Source organism: Simochromis diagramma, unplaced genomic scaffold, assembly GCF_900408965.1.
Source record: "Simochromis diagramma unplaced genomic scaffold, fSimDia1.1 OVJJ01000361.1, whole genome shotgun sequence".
NCBI lineage: Eukaryota > Metazoa > Chordata > Actinopteri > Cichliformes > Cichlidae > Simochromis > Simochromis diagramma.
The window spans coordinates 13,785,749-13,801,056 of NW_024386860.1; the positions used below are offsets into that span (position 1 = coordinate 13,785,749).

Sequence of the window (15,308 nt, forward strand, 5' to 3'; positions counted from 1 at the left end):
GCTGCTTCCCAGCTCACCTCTCTATCAGTGAGGATTGTGTCAGCCTGCACATGTTCAGCCAGGTAAATTTTAAACTTTCAAGCCCCTAATTCATTGTTAGGCTGTTTGTTGTAAGGACCAGCTTTTTACACAGCTCGGCAATCGAAACATTTGCTGATAGTCATTAAAATTTGTAGATGCAGAAAGCCTGCAGGTCTCAGCAGGTAAAGTTGGGGAAAAAGCCATGCTCTGTGCTGAAGGCTCAGTTTGTAGTGCAAGCAGTCAGAAGCAAGCTAACCCTGTATTCAAATCTTCCATTTTCTTTTTACTTTTAGTATATAGTCTTCTGAAGCTGCCTTTGCCTACTGTAGGGGTTTTATTTTATTTATTGCTTGTTTCTGTACAGTTATGTTTCTGGGTCAGAAAAAAAGCATGCAGTAAAATGTGACCAGATGGAGCATTCAGGTTCACTGGAAGCAAACAGGAAGCACTGTTAACAGGACAAATGTACTCTGTAAATGTATCATTATGATTAAGTTGCTGAATCAGGATTGGACTGCCAAACTGTGAGATTATTGGTGCCGCCATTAATGACCATCAGCATCTGTATGAAAAGAGAGCGTTCTCAAAAGGCACAGACCACCACTGTGGACCCAGACTGTGAATGCAACAGTATATCAGCTGATCTACTGTCACATCCATCATCACACAGGCTTTGTATTAGAAAGGTTAAAGACCCGCTAATATTTTCATTCTCACATGCACTCCTGTTGGGATAACATTTAGGAAACTTCAAGCAGAGATAGGGAGCCCAATATATTTTATTTTCAGCACAATCAGTGGAAGCTTTGAGATATCTACTGACCTTTTAAGTTGGAGAGGTTTGTAATGGCCAGGCATCTTAATTTTCCTCTCTGTCTTGTACTGTCTTTACCTCGTGTTTTAATCTGACCCCCTTTTCTAGTTTTGACCATTTGCTTTTTGCTGTGAAGAATTTTGCACAACAGTTCAGAAACAGAAATCACACACTGATTAAGTGCGGGAACAAAATTTGTGTAAGATGGGACATAATACATAAGCAAACAAGAAAAATCAGAACTGACTTCCTGCAGACATCGAGTTTAGGACGCCATCTTTGAAAGACATCTCAAATCTTAAAATGCATCTGGAGAACAAAGTGATGAGAAGAGCTACAATCAAGGATGCATCCTCTGTGGAAGTGTGGAAAAGAGATGAGATGCACAGCTGTAAAGGCCAGCACAAAACCTGGCCAGAAAAGGCTTTCAGAGACAGAACCTTTATATTCTTATTTTTTTTGTCATTTATTATTGAAATGTTCAGTCAAACTTCAACTTTTTTATCTGTATATTCTTTCATATTATGCTACACTGTAAATTTAATTAAAAATAGATTTAAATATATAAGCACATCTGACATCTGAGGTCATATGATACATTGGTATACTTATATTTTACTGAAATCACTTTAAAATGACGGCCTCAAAGCACAAGGGCGTCTTATTTTGTTGCCTCCTTATGTCTTTTCCTCAACTCCTGCTGCTCCCATATCTCTGATGGATGGAATAAGAGTGAGGAAAGAAGGAAAGGAAGAAAGGAACTGCAAAAGTATAATCTGGGAAACGAGAAGAGGAGGATACAATATCTGCGTGTGAATGCCGCCCCCTGCTGGACATCAGTGGAACTACATCAACTGCGCACTAGAGAAAGTACACCGCAGCAGGCAAATTAAACTGCAGCAAGATTTTTATTCAAAAAAAGCATATATTCAGGAATTAAAGATGCATATACTTATGTGTAAATAGATATTTAAAATACACAAAGTGGGAAAACAATGTGCTTCAGTAGCTGCAATGTCTATATGCACACTGTGTGCATACATGAAAATGTCTTTGAGGATGTGTTTTCCATGGTTTGTTAAGGAAACGTTTCCCTATTATTTTAGAGAAATTCCTTACTTTGTTTTTCTTTTTATTTCTGGGTCACATCCATTATTAAAAAAAATAATGAAATAAAATAGTCACAAGCATAACCATATCACAGCTCAAAATGGAAGACAACTCCCTTTAGCGTCTCTCGTCATCGCCAAGTCTTCATGAATTCACAAGCGATGAAACAAAAACAAAAACTTTCACTGCTGAAGCTTTTACTCCATTAACACAGCACAGACATGACTTTACCAAAGGTTCCATTACTGCAGCAACACACTGCAACTGCTCTTACACTTCATTCATTGGTTGAGGACAGGAGGCTAGGCGGGCACTTCGGTCAAGGAGTATTTGACCACATGGGATTGTGTGAAGATGCGTTTGGGTTATTTATGGCCAGTAAAGGTGGGGGGGGGGCTGTAGCAGGAAGAGGAATTATTTTTAGAAGCAAGGGGGTCTACCTAGTTGTCTGGGTGGGGTCGTCCCTCGGGGATCAGTGAGGTGAAGAAGGTGCTGATGAAGGACCACGCGACTGTAATGAAACTCGGCTCGCGGACGGCAGCAGCAGCCGCCGCCCGGCCCTGATCCTCCGCTCTTCCACCTCCATCCTCGCCACTGTCATCGTCCTCCATTCCTTCGTCCATCAGTCGTTCCTTTGCCACAAACAAACCGAGACAAAAAAGATTAAAGACGTTCTCTTTCAGACATATTCTGGACTGATTGCTTTAAACTCCACCTTAAAATGACAATAAGAGCATTTATATTTTGAAAGCGCTTCCTGTGAGTTGGCAGGATATTATGTTGCATAAAGCGCTGCAAGTTTATGTTTACTTGACACATCATCATGTACACAAATGAAACACTAAAAACCAAACACAAACGAGTGAAGCTTAAAGATGAAGTCAGTGTTAAGAAACAGAGAATAAAAGCACTCTGAAATGCCAAGTTCCTTAAACCATTTTCCCTTTGCAAACAACCCTACAGCAGAAACCTTCCTGCTTTCATTTCTGTTTTTATCAGCACATCTCTCTGCTGTACTCTCATGTTAAGACTCAGAAAAGACCTGAAATTATTTGAAAAGATATGAGTGAATAAGAAGTTGCCTATTAAAAACAACTGTCTTTATTTTTTCCAACAAAAAAAAATAGGCCTTGTTAGAATAAACAACTCTCTTGAACTCTCGGTTTTATATTAGAGATTAAACTGCTACATGCTTAAACAAAAGACATTCATTTGGCCAAACTCCAAGATATTTATAATATCTAGTGACATCTACAGTCTTGTTTTGAGTTGTCACATTATCAGCAATCTGAAATTCTTTTTTTAACAAAGGATTTTTCTGTTTACAGGTAAAGGATCATCCTAGGACTGCTGTTGATCAGCTGTAAAAGCTATAATCTATTCTATAATTTAATACCAAAAATTATGATTTTCACATTGTATGTATCCACTTCAGACATCAAGGTAGCAAAGAAATGCACAGAGATCAGCAGGCCAAGACAAGAAACTCAAAGTACAGTGCAAAGTATTCTGCAGTCTCTGCACATATTTCAAGTGGGACAAGTGCTGATTTTTGGCACATCATCATTGACTTCCAAAGATGGGAAACAGTCCAGAGTGTATTTGGTGTGATGCAGCCAAACTTCATCAGGTCGTCTGTCAGTCTGAGAAATTTTAATTGATATTTGTCTTTGAAAACAACAAGCTAGAAAAGTAAGGCAGAAAAACAGTGACAGACAGTGCCCAGCTCACCATTTCCTGCATGTCCTGGTGTCTCTCTGCTTCCTCCTGTGGAACTCTTCCTCCTCCTCTGAGGTTTTGCTGCTCTGGCCTGAAGGGAAACCAGCCAGCCTGGTGCCTGAAACATAGACACACACTTGACTTTAAAGTTGTTTTTAACAGATATATCTAAAATGACTGAAATGATTGGTGAAAATAAAGTTGCAGTAAAAACACATTCAGTACACTGCCATGAACACCGATGTGAAAATGTCAAAATTAAAAGTACAAATTATGCGTTTTTTGTTTTTACAACTTCTGCAGAATTAACTCACAAGTAGACGAGCAACATGGCTCCGACCACCATGACGAAGCGGCTAAAAGAAGAGTAGAAGTAGACGATGCTGAGCAGGACGCCCACGCGAGACAATGTGTAAAGCCAGTCCAGCCAATCGCGGTTCATCTCGTCGTCATTTAGGACGGCTCCGCCCTGAGCGTTCATCTGGATGGGGTTGGGCGGCTGGTTCTCTGGCAAGGCGTTGGGGGCCGCGTTAGGTCCCAGTGGTGGCTGCACAGCATTGGGTTGGGCAGGCTGATGGGGTGAGGGGGGGGGGGAGGAGGGAGGGGAGGTGCTGGGAGGCTGCGAGGCAGCTACTGCTGCTTGACTGAGAAAATGGAGATAAAAAGAAGGAGAATAGGGAGAGAGAATGGAAACAAAATAGACAAACAAACAAATCAGCACGCGAAGTAATCATAGTAAATAAATGTAGTCTAACAAATATGTCGCTGGGCAAACTGTCACTGGCATTATGATAGCAGGACAGTTTTTGCACTTACTATTGCATGTAGTAGTGACGAGCGTACATCTGTTGCCACCACAGCATCTGCATTGGCATGTACATGGGGTGGGGGGGCATGTTGGCAGGTAGGCCCCCATGAAAGGGAACCTGAGCAGCATCGGGCCTGTGGAGGGAGGGGGCGTCATATTTGTTATTAAAGGCATTAACACAAAGCTGCACAACTGATACACATTCATAAACTGATGTTCCATCTTCAGGGTCGTCCCATTAGCTTCTCAGAACCACAGACCTGCTTTCAACCTGATGTCAAACAGAATATCTCACAAAACTTTAGTGAGTACTTATGTCATTAGCACCTGGCTGGCAATCTATTGCGATTGCAAGACCTATTTATACAGTGGTGATTCCCTTGATTTAAATCATATTATTTTATTTTATATTTTAGCACAAATTTATATTTTCTATAATTTAAAGAGACATAGATTAGTTTGGGGGTAAATGCTCAGATGTGACTCTGTCAGAACTTTTTCGCATTAATATATCATAACAGATAGAAGACATTATAGCTCTTTGCTCTGTAAACCTGTTAACTTGTCTTTTTATTTTTTATTAAACAAACAAAAAAAAATCAAAGACTTATGTCAGCTAACAGGTAACACAGAGAGTTTGGCTTAACCCTTTGTTTCCCAGGTATCATGTCGGCCGCCTGGACATATTTTGTACTTCTTTAATAAAATCAAAAACTAATTATCGTCTTTCAGGAACCATCTGAATTTTCTCTCTAGCCCAAAATTGTTGAGGAGTAATGTGAAGTGCATGTGGTAAAATTTAGGCAAAGCTGATTTTTCTGTGTGTGTTCAGACAGCAGTACCTTGTGAATGCTTTGTGCTACCCTGATACACGGCACTTAAAAAGTGCTTGTAAAATTGCCCCTCTCCTGTATAGTGATACCATAAAAACCCACAAACGCTCATTTAGAGCTAAAAAAAAAGCCCAGTCTCGTGTCTTGGTGTTGTTTGCTTACCACTGAGGGATACCAGCGGTGCTCTGAGGATACTGGGCGAAGCCGCCGCGGTACCTCAGCCCATCAAAACTCGCTGGATCAGAAGAGGAGGATGAAGAGGCTGACTGACTTTCCTGATTTGGTGTGGTGGCAGGAGATATGGAGCCAGCACTCTCTGAACTCTGTGTGAACACCAATAACAAACCAATAATTAAATCAAGCACACACAGAAAAGATCAAGTTTGCCCTGAGAGAAGATGAGAGGAGCATGGAGGCTGCAGCCTAATCAAACAGCTTTCATAGTTTTTACAGGAAATCACAGAAACACATCCAGTTAAAGTTGATTGCAACTTAATCAGAATAAGTCTCTAACTGTTTTAATTATGACAGGTCAGTTTAATAAAATGTTTTTAAAAACATTTGCTTACCAGAGCTTTTAAAACTGTAAAAATACATTAAAAGCACGAATAAATTGTGTTAGTAAGTGTTGATCTACTCACGCTGGAATCAGAAGCAGTCGTGCTGGAGGGACTCCGAGGCATAGGTGAGCCGGGGGGACTGTGAGAGGTACATACGAGATGCATCATGTGGTATTCATCGTGCTGTGGGTCGACAAGGCCAGGGAGCGATCCAGATGTGTGGGAGGAAGAAAAAGGTGGTGGTGGAGAAGGCACCAGCAGATCACAGAGACAAAGCAAGAAAGAGAGAGAAAGAAAGGATTAGAGTGGAAATGGCCAGAATTCAGACAATGCTCATCGTTTGTTGGTGACACACATCACATCGGCTATTGTTTCCCAGACTGCCCGTTTCACTTCCCCCACAGATGGAAATGTCTACGAGCAACAGCTAAACTACTACTGAGGATGTGAACAACTGACTACACATGCCTCCTGCACGGCCATCAGTCCCTCACACAATTTGTAGCTACTTAAATATCAACAGTTACAAAATTGCTTACACATAATTTCCCTAGGGATTAATAAAGTATGTTGTTCTGACTTAATGCGCTACAACTACTCTACTGTAACTGTAACCACCTTTGTTTCAACACATTTAAATTCATGAATCTTTGAGAGCCGTGTTGGCTTCTTAAATTTCCCTGAAGAAGGAAAACAAAGATTAGTTTATCTCAGTTTTCATCTTTTGTTTCACAGTTGGTTCAAACAAAGGCTACAAGTGGGACTGCAACGATACTAGACCACATTTCTTTCAATGCTTAAGTAACATTATTTTGAAGATTTAGACTGATATAAATATATATAAAACTGTATCAGCTAATTTGTATTAATATTTAAAAATATAAAAGTTTTTTTTTCCTTCCTTCTTATTTGCAGGCCAGTAAAACTCAGAGGCCACTGATCTGCATCTGCTATGCTGGACACTGAATTATAATAAACATTAATTATTAACATCTACACTATCAGGACATCTGTTTTCTGCAACAGGAAACATTTCTTTGAATCCGAGGTCAAGCCTGAGCTCTGAGAATGTTGATATGCTCGTTTTTCTTCATTGCCGACACCACATAGTCCTTTAAAGGCTTAAAGACACACACCTGCTCACTCACTAGCACAAAAACAAACAAAACCAAATCTACCTCTTTCCTTTTTGCTTACTGTTTCATAAAAAAAGTCTTACAAGAAGACAAAGCAAAGCCTATTTTATTTTATGAACTGGCTCCGTTGCATGTATAACTTCTTTTGCTTGAGATTATTGTACTTGTGATTAGTTATCTTTGAATTTAAGAAAATGTTTTGGTTTTATTAGGCAGATGTTTTATGTACGTTGTAGGTGATTTAATATTTTTATTGTTCATTAATAAGACAAACATATTTCTTACCCGGTTACTCAATGGATTAATAGAATAGTCAATTACTAAAGTAACTGACAGCTGTGGCACTAATTACAAGCCAGCGCGCTCAACAAGAGTAAAGACACATCACGGTTTTGACCTTTGGAACAACTTTTGAAAATTTAAATTCAAACTCTGAACACACACGAGGTCAGACAAGAAAGGTAAGTTATTTCATGAAAGGCAATGCAGTGAACTTTATTTTATGCTTTGTAATGTTAATATTTATACTGTAAAACAAGGTGTGCTGTGTGCTACCTGGCTTGAAATTTAAAGAAATCTATATGATCCCTTGTAGGATAAATATTTTCTCACCAAGGAATTCCCAGGAACTTAACATCCCCTCCCAAAAACTCATCGATACGTGGCTCTCACCTTTCTAAGCACATCTCTGAGCTGCAGGTGGTCTTGGAGGAGCATTCCTGAGTACACCAGCCGTTGGTCTTTGGACAGCTGAAACACAAACAACACACAATGAGACAAAGAAGTGATACACACACACACACACACACACACACACACACACACACACACACACACACACACACACACACACACACAGAGTGAGGGTAATTTTTTTTTTCTTTCTTTCTTTCTTTCTTTCTTTCTTTCTTAAATTATGCTTTTAAATATTATGAAAACAATAGGCATTCAGGTCACTGTCTGACACAATCACACCAGTCTCCTCTATATAGTGTAACCTGATGCAGGATGATAAAACTGCTGGGCTTCTTCTTGAGACACCAAGCAGAGCTTGAACTGAGCGTCTGAGCAAACACAGCCCTCACAGTAAACTTAAACCCAAACATCCACAAACATGTTTTTATGGAAACACTGCCAGCTACTACTCTGTCACAACCAGCTCCCTTTAACCTTCATAGCTAACTCGGTGCAGCAACATCAACATGTTTTTGTTTCCAGTTGAGAAAAGCCTTTTGGTAGCTGATAGCAAAGTATGAGACATCAAACCTGTCATGTTTGTAAAGTGATTAGGTGCCTTGGGGTTAAATGAGAGTACTGGGCTGGATTAGATTTCAAAGCCTACTGAAAGCCTGTGATGTGTACAATCAAATATTCAGTTCTTCACAAGGCTTTCGCTTCTCCTTATCCGTTTTATGAGAGCAACTTGACCGAGAAGGAATACAGACAATTCATTTTCACTGAAGAATCAAAGCAAAGTTGTCTTTGAATCACTGTGTTTCCACTTTTTCAGGAACATCACATCAGTGGTCAAATGATAATGTCTGCATGGGAGTAGTATTACATACTGGTGCATTAGGATCATCTGTAATACTAGAGAAGTACTCCGGTCTTAAAGTGGGGCACACCTCTGGGTGAAACACGAGTCTACAAATATAACCCCATTTTAGCACAGTGCTTGCTGCTGTGCTCTTTAGCCTGCTGAAATATGAAGACCTCCAAGAAAACTTCATCCTGTCTTTAATTTTAAATCCATGTATTCTTTTAATAAACTGACCCCCCCCCCCACACACACACACACACAAACAAAAACTCGCCCCACAGAAAATCTGATTATTCTGTATCAAACATAATATGAGGTTGGGCTCAGCAATCACTTGGATTCAATGAAGATGTTGTCTGTCAACAATTAATGAATTAAATAAAATAATCTCAAAAACAAATACTTTGCTCTTTGCACTAATTTTTTCTATACATCTCTTATTTTTGTTGTATTTATATATCAAGCACATCCCTTTCCTTTACAAAGCACATTTTTGTTTCTTCCTAAAAGTGAAACTTAATGGTGCTGTAGTTCAGCTTTGAACAACAGAACAGAAACAATCTTTGGTCACTAAGGTCTATCTAGAGGAAGTTAAAGTTGGACCAAGATTTGAACCACTGGACCTGTGGAAAGACTCTATTATGCATTTTGCAAGCTGCTAGGGACCAGCAGCCCAGGCCTTTCTTCCTATTGGACAACATGGTGTACATCACCTCATTTACATCTATTTTTTTTAACTTGTTTTTTTTTTTAATATCTGTAAACTGATGATAAATGCCTTTAATAAATGTCAAGCAGCCTACTGAAAAAATGAATTACTGTTTCAAATTATATATAATATGATTATTAATCAAAATAATCATGATTCTGGTTTCTTTCAGACGGACAAAAAGCTACTCACCGGCTTGCTGGGGTACACACTGGAGATGTGACTTTTCAGCTTCTCCACAGTCCAGTTAAGGAAACAGTTAATGGTCTGGTCTTCATACTTCTGGTTGGGGGCCTTAATGACCAAGGTCACAGGACTATCAACTGCCCCAGAGTCCATGGCTCATATTACTAGAAAGTGGGCTCTGAGGAACCTTCACTGACACAACTCAGGACTGTCCTGAGGAGTAAGCTACCTCAAATTCTCTCCATTCTGGTACTTGTATAACACCAAAAACAGTCAATGCTGCAGGTAAGGGGCTGGTGGGTCCCCTTTTACAATATCTGCTTCATCTCTAGATCTTTTATGAGTTGGAATTCTTCTGGTAGCAGGTTGTTGGATTTCTGTTTTTAAAAAAGAGAGAGAGTAGCATTTATAGATTACACATTATCCTAAAACATTTTGTTTTGATTTATACAAAGTATTTTTCTAATATCTATAATTTTATTTTTTGAAATTTAAATTTTAAGCACACATGCAACATGGAAATCTGTGTGGTCATCCTTCAGGTAAACTTCAAAGAAGTATTAAAGGGATAACTACTGCAGCTGTCCCTGTCCATGTCTGTGACAGAGTTAAATCCCTCCCCAAGTGTGCCAAAAAAAACCTCTTAAAATATAGGATAAATAAACTAACTTACAAGCTATAAATGATTAATAAAGATCAACTCCAGCTTAACCATTCAGGGTTACGAGGCTGGAGCTGGTGTAGACCCTTGGCAGGTCACCAGTCTATAATTGTTCATCTGTCCTACCTGTCTGACACTCTGCCCCAAACTTCCTGCAACTGAGGAAACTGATCAACAAAAAGCTCACTTTTGCATACTGTAATAAGCAATGCACCAGCTCACTGCAACAACAATTCACAGCTGGCTCACAATGAAAAGCAATGTATCTACAAAATGTAGCACACGCAAGCGAAAATAACCGCAGGTGAGGCGGAGGGGTCGGGAGTTTCGGTTAAACTTCCTGATACCTGCCATGTTGGCTCATCTTTACAGTGAACGATTAAAGCAACTTTAACTATAAATCACACCGAGTCGGGTTAAACCTGATGGTTTAGAGTTAGGTGAGCTATTAACGCTGCTTATCTGTACAATCCTCAGGCGAACACACTAACACACATAGCAAACTAGCCTCACTGGGCCGGTCACTCCGATCAACTCGGCTTTTATTTTGACCCTTGGTTATGAAGCCAGGGTAACGCCGTTAGCTTCTTGGCTAATGCTAGCGTCACTGTGGTTTGGTAATAATTCGGTGGGACTAGCTAGCCTCTCCCAAGGTGACAGCACATTTAAAGGTCTAACGATAATAAATGAGAACACGTTGCCTCAGAGGGCTTTCTGTTTGTACCTGTTTACTCTCCAGTCAGTCAGTCAGCGTCGACTCCCCGTCCCAGCTCGGCTCGCCTGCCTTGTTGTTGTAATGTCGGGTGTGAGAGCGGAAACACGTCATTCTCTTTGCAACAGCTGATCAAAAAAAACAAAGAAAAAAAAAAAAACCAAAACCAAAACCTTGCACCGCAGTAATAAATACGCATTAAAGTTAGTATAGTTTCGTGTTTTTGATTTCACTTTGAAATTTAGAATTGAAAATCTACAGTTCTAGTTTAGTATAGTTTATAGTCTTATGATATAAAGGTGTTTTAGAAGTTGACCATATACATTGTAATTTCAAAGCAGACAACAGTAACACGCAGACTCAATAAATATAAGAACCAATATTTCGTTCCTGGTCATTTTATTAGGTATGCCTTTTCAATAAGTCATTAATGCAAGTATATAATGACAATGATTCAATACATTTAGGCACATAGACGTGGTCAAGACGAACTCAAGTTTAAACCTAACGTCAAAATGGACAAGCAAGTTGATTTAACTGACTTTGATGATTGCATGGTTGTTGGTGCTGATCTGGATTTTCTACACAACCAAAAAAAGAGAAAACAGCCATTCAGCAGCAGTTCCCTGGGCCAATTTTAAAAAAGCCCCGTTGATGCCAGACCGCACCAGATGCCACTCTTGTCAACTTAGAACTGGACACTGAGGATAAAATCTGCACCAATCACCAAAACTGGACATGTGGAGACTGGACATACATTGTTTGGTCTGATGAGTGTCAGGAAAAATACTACATAATCATCCAGCAAAGAATGACTCACGCAGGGTTGGAGCTTTATTTTTTTCTTCTTCAGCAATCTCATTTAATTCCCCAAACATAAATATGAATAATGACTTCATGCCCCCAGTCAGCAGGTTTTGGCTTTATATATAGCCATGTTATTTCAAAGTGGAGTGCAATAAACTCTAAAAAAGAGCCTAGTTTAAATTATTTATATCTATAGAAAATGTAGATGGCAGCATATTTGCGTGTGCACACAATTCACAACACTGGTGCTGCACTTCGCTGATGATATGATGCAATATCGTAATTTCTTCACCACATTTGGTACTCAGTCTGGTAAATTTTAAGCAAATTTAGGCCCTCTGTGACATGATGTTCTTACACAATATAGTTTTGTATTGCTTTACCATTTGGTTACTAAAAGTGGAAAAACACGTAATACAATTAATCTTTAAGAAAACTATTTTTGAGACTTACATTTCATTATTCATCATTGACATTTTGGATAATTTTTTTTTAAAAAAGTGTATTTGTTTTATTTGTAAGATTTTCAATCTTTCCACGCCTACTTCAAATGAACCTCTTAAACAAAGGACTGATCGTTGGAATGGCACTCCACCACCAGAGGGCAGTGTAAGTTGCCTAACAGGCAAACCACATTTGGAGAAAATGTTATGTTTTTGTCCAACCACACAGCCAGACTTTAAGTCTCAGCGCTAAAATATTTAGCACCTCCTCAAGTGCCGCAAAATTATTGAGTTTTTCCTTTCTCAAAATATTCGCACAGATTGTAGAAGTTATTACTTTAGGATTGTTTATACCCCACATTCTACAATAATAATGCTATTAGTTGCCTTTATTTTTTATCTGTGTTTCATAAATATTGCACATGCGGAATAATTTCCACTGAATACAACTTTGCATGTACTAGAATAAAATCCAGAAATGTTTTCAGCCATATTTCTTGCTTTTTGTAATGTGTGGTATTGATTTTAAAGTGCTGATATTAATTCACATCTGGGCAGCGAATTTGCAGTAGGCCATATGGAAAAGTAAAACTGCCTTAGCAGTTCAACAACTCTTATTTTCCCACAAATGACGTGATAAGCATGCTTCATTAAATGACACAGGAATGGATATGGGTGTGTACAGATTTCCTGGGTGCTTTGTGTGTTTATCCCAGGAAGACTTGCTGCATGGAAACTACTGATTACTGTTTCAGCTTGCGCAGAACCTCCTTTGTCAGCTGTTTACTGTATCGGTTGATCTTCCAGTGTCCCGGCCTCCATCCCAGCAGAAAACGATGAAAGTCTGTCCAAGCAAATGCAAACATTTCCCTCCACTCTTTCTCAAGGGCATGAAACTCTACGTCTTTTCTTAACGATAGCTTTAGTTCTGAAAAATAGTAGTCCAGTAGTCCTGGTACCCTCTTTTCACACTCCCTCTCCTCCATACAGCTTCCTAGAAAATATACAACATCTTTCATCCCGCAGCCCCCGCCCACATACTGAAAGTCCACAGCTGCCACATCCTTCCCACTCTGGGAAAAACAGAAATTAGCTAATTTGGCATCTCCATGAACGATGGTCTTGAAGCGGCACTCACTGAGTATCCTGTCAATGTCGCCTGCTGCTGCTTTGAGCTCAGCATCATCCATGGCTTCCAACTCGTCTGGCCGGGTTTCCAGGTGCCAGTAGGTACCGACAGGCCACAGACCCTCTGGTGCCACACTCAAGAAGAGAGCGTGAAAGTGAGCAAGCCAGCTCAGGCAAGCCTTTATCTCCCTGTCTGTAACGCTCGTCCTAAAAAGAATAAAATATATTTTTTAACCACCATAAATTATGTTTGTTTCACTATTTGGCATGTCTTTATCATGGCTTTAAGGATATACCTATCCAGGCGAATAAAGGCTCTGATCTGAACTACTCCCTTTCAGAACTACTTTGAAAGTGCTCAGACACACATCAAACGACCCCTGGAAGAGCTTCTGCCTATTTCAGCAGTTAATTTGGAAATGAGGCACCTGAAACTGAACAGTGTTTAAGTTACATTAAACAGAAATAAAATTAAAAATAACTAAACATCAAAAAATACGCCTTCAGACCTAAAATTACAAATGAATATTACAATAAGATGCCCTTAGAAAGTTAAATTATCTCCTCCCTCACCTAAAAACACAATTTATGAACATTTTTGATGTCTACAAGAGAATCCAGTGTTTACTGCATTAATGCCAAGCCATAGTTTATATGCAGGCCTCCTGTTTTACTGCACGCTCTCACAGCAGTGGCAGAAAAATGGAAAAACATAATGCAAGTACAAAACACTTCATTACAGTTCTTAAGTAGAATTTTCAGGTATCTGTACTACACTTGAGTATTTATTTTTCTAATGAAGTTTAACCTTTACTCTCTACATTTCAGCACAGAAGTATGTCCTTTTTTGCTCCTTACACTTTCAAAACAGGTTCATTACTTTAGGTTTGTAGGGACTTTTCCTTCGCAACAGTAACCGATTGTGGAAAGAAACAGTAACACATAAAATGCAATCCTATTGGTGTAGCCATCACCAGTGCTCACAGGAGGAGATAAAAAAAAAAGGGGAAAACAAATATGTAGATATAATCTGGCCCAATAATCAGGGGTTAAAGTTTGCATAAAAATACTAGACAGTATAGTGCAGATTGGGAAGGTTAGTTTGTCTGGTTAGTTTGCAGTACTGTTTAGTCTACAGTAATGTACTGGATTGGTGCAGGGTAGCTGTGGTTTTCATGGTCAGAATCAGACTTCAGTGCCAATTTAAGCTGATGATTCACTCACCAAATTCCACGTTTATACTAGCTTTATGCTGTCTATGGGTGGGAAATCAGCCATGACTGCTTAGGTATACAAACCATATACTTTATAAACATACACAAATATACACAAGTCACGGAGGAGGGGTGGGGGCTAGTATATCTGAATAATATGAACACTTCATAGACTTTTATGGATTTCATGCCACATGCTTTGTGAAGCTTTTCTCAGAGTTTCTAAGCTTATACCTCCTCTGATCGTAACCGGCCACGTCCAGATCCTCCAGCACGATCAGCATCTCATCGCCATAGGAACAGGCAGCTAGGCAGGCAGGGATGCGACAGCTCTGATTGGTGGAATAGTTTTGGTACCAATGTGTCTCCACCTGGTAGGATTTCACTTTACGTGTGTGGGATCGATCTGTGTCCCAACCCCCGGGGTGCTCGGCTTCCTCTGGAAACTTAACGTGTTTTACAACCACGGAGGGCCGGTTACAGCCCTCCAGGTGCAGCCGGACTATCTCCCCATAACCACTCCACAGGGTCTGGATCTTAGCACCGACTCGCAGAGATGAAGCATCACATGCCTGCAGGATGAGGTCCTGGTACTCCTGTTTCATTTCCACAGCTACGGCTGAATGAAAGAGGAGAGTTAGCAACATTTAAAAAGCGTCCTTGTATGCGCTGCTGGAGGTCTCTGTTGAAGTGTCGCACTCACCTGATTCTTAAAAGTTTTTGCAGCAGAACACCAAAGGTTTCGTTTCACCCACACGATTCACTGAACACTGAATAAGTATAATATCGATTTTCTCGCAAATGTGTCAGGACACCGATACGGTTTAAATCATCCTACGGTTCAGGAAGTATTCGGCATTTAAGGAAACCCCCGCGAAAAGTGTGCAACACTGCCACCTACTGGACT

General features: G+C 39.8%; 2 protein-coding genes across 3 annotated transcripts; both read right to left on the reverse strand.

Annotated features, from left to right (window-relative positions):
• Positions 1–1,724: 1,724 nt before the first annotated feature.
• On the reverse strand, positions 1,725–10,941 carry herpud2 (HERPUD family member 2). The gene is made up of 9 exons (XM_040030676.1): positions 10,822–10,941; positions 9,443–9,813; positions 7,674–7,751; positions 5,947–6,048; positions 5,468–5,628; positions 4,481–4,606; positions 3,979–4,308; positions 3,677–3,782; positions 1,725–2,577 (listed from the first exon to the last, which is right to left on the reverse strand). Exons 2-9 carry the CDS (start codon positions 9,587–9,589, stop codon positions 2,386–2,388), a joined length of 1,242 nt encoding a protein of 413 aa, XP_039886610.1. The 5' UTR covers positions 9,590–9,813; positions 10,822–10,941; the 3' UTR covers positions 1,725–2,385.
• A 250-nt stretch (positions 10,942–11,191) lies between these two features.
• On the reverse strand, positions 11,192–15,308 carry pkdc (protein kinase-like domain containing). 2 transcript variants are annotated; one of them, XM_040030678.1, is made up of 4 exons: positions 15,105–15,308; positions 14,636–15,020; positions 13,198–13,394; positions 11,192–12,903 (listed from the first exon to the last, which is right to left on the reverse strand). In XM_040030678.1, exons 2-4 carry the CDS (start codon positions 15,004–15,006, stop codon positions 12,803–12,805), a joined length of 669 nt encoding a protein of 222 aa, XP_039886612.1. In that variant the 5' UTR covers positions 15,007–15,020; positions 15,105–15,308; the 3' UTR covers positions 11,192–12,802. The 2 variants fall into 2 exon arrangements, with proteins under 2 accessions (XP_039886612.1, XP_039886611.1); XM_040030677.1 differs by having other exon boundaries at positions 11,192–13,394.

Coding starts and splice junctions, on each gene's coding strand:
- herpud2 (XM_040030676.1), bottom strand. CDS start 9,589: ATGGACTCTGGGGCAGTTGATAGTCCTGTGACCTTGGTCATTAAGGCC. Junction 3,783..3,978: donor GCCATGTTGCTCGTCTACTT/GTGAGTTAATTC, acceptor TCTATGTTTCAG/GCACCAGGCTGGCTGGTTTC. Junction 2,578..3,676: donor ACCAGGACATGCAGGAAATG/GTGAGCTGGGCA, acceptor TTTGTGGCAAAG/GAACGACTGATGGACGAAGG.
- pkdc (XM_040030677.1), bottom strand. CDS start 15,006: ATGAAACAGGAGTACCAGGACCTCATCCTGCAGGCATGTGATGCTTCA. Junction 13,395..14,635: donor GCCGGTTACGATCAGAGGAG/GTATAAGCTTAG, acceptor TATTCTTTTTAG/GACGAGCGTTACAGACAGGG.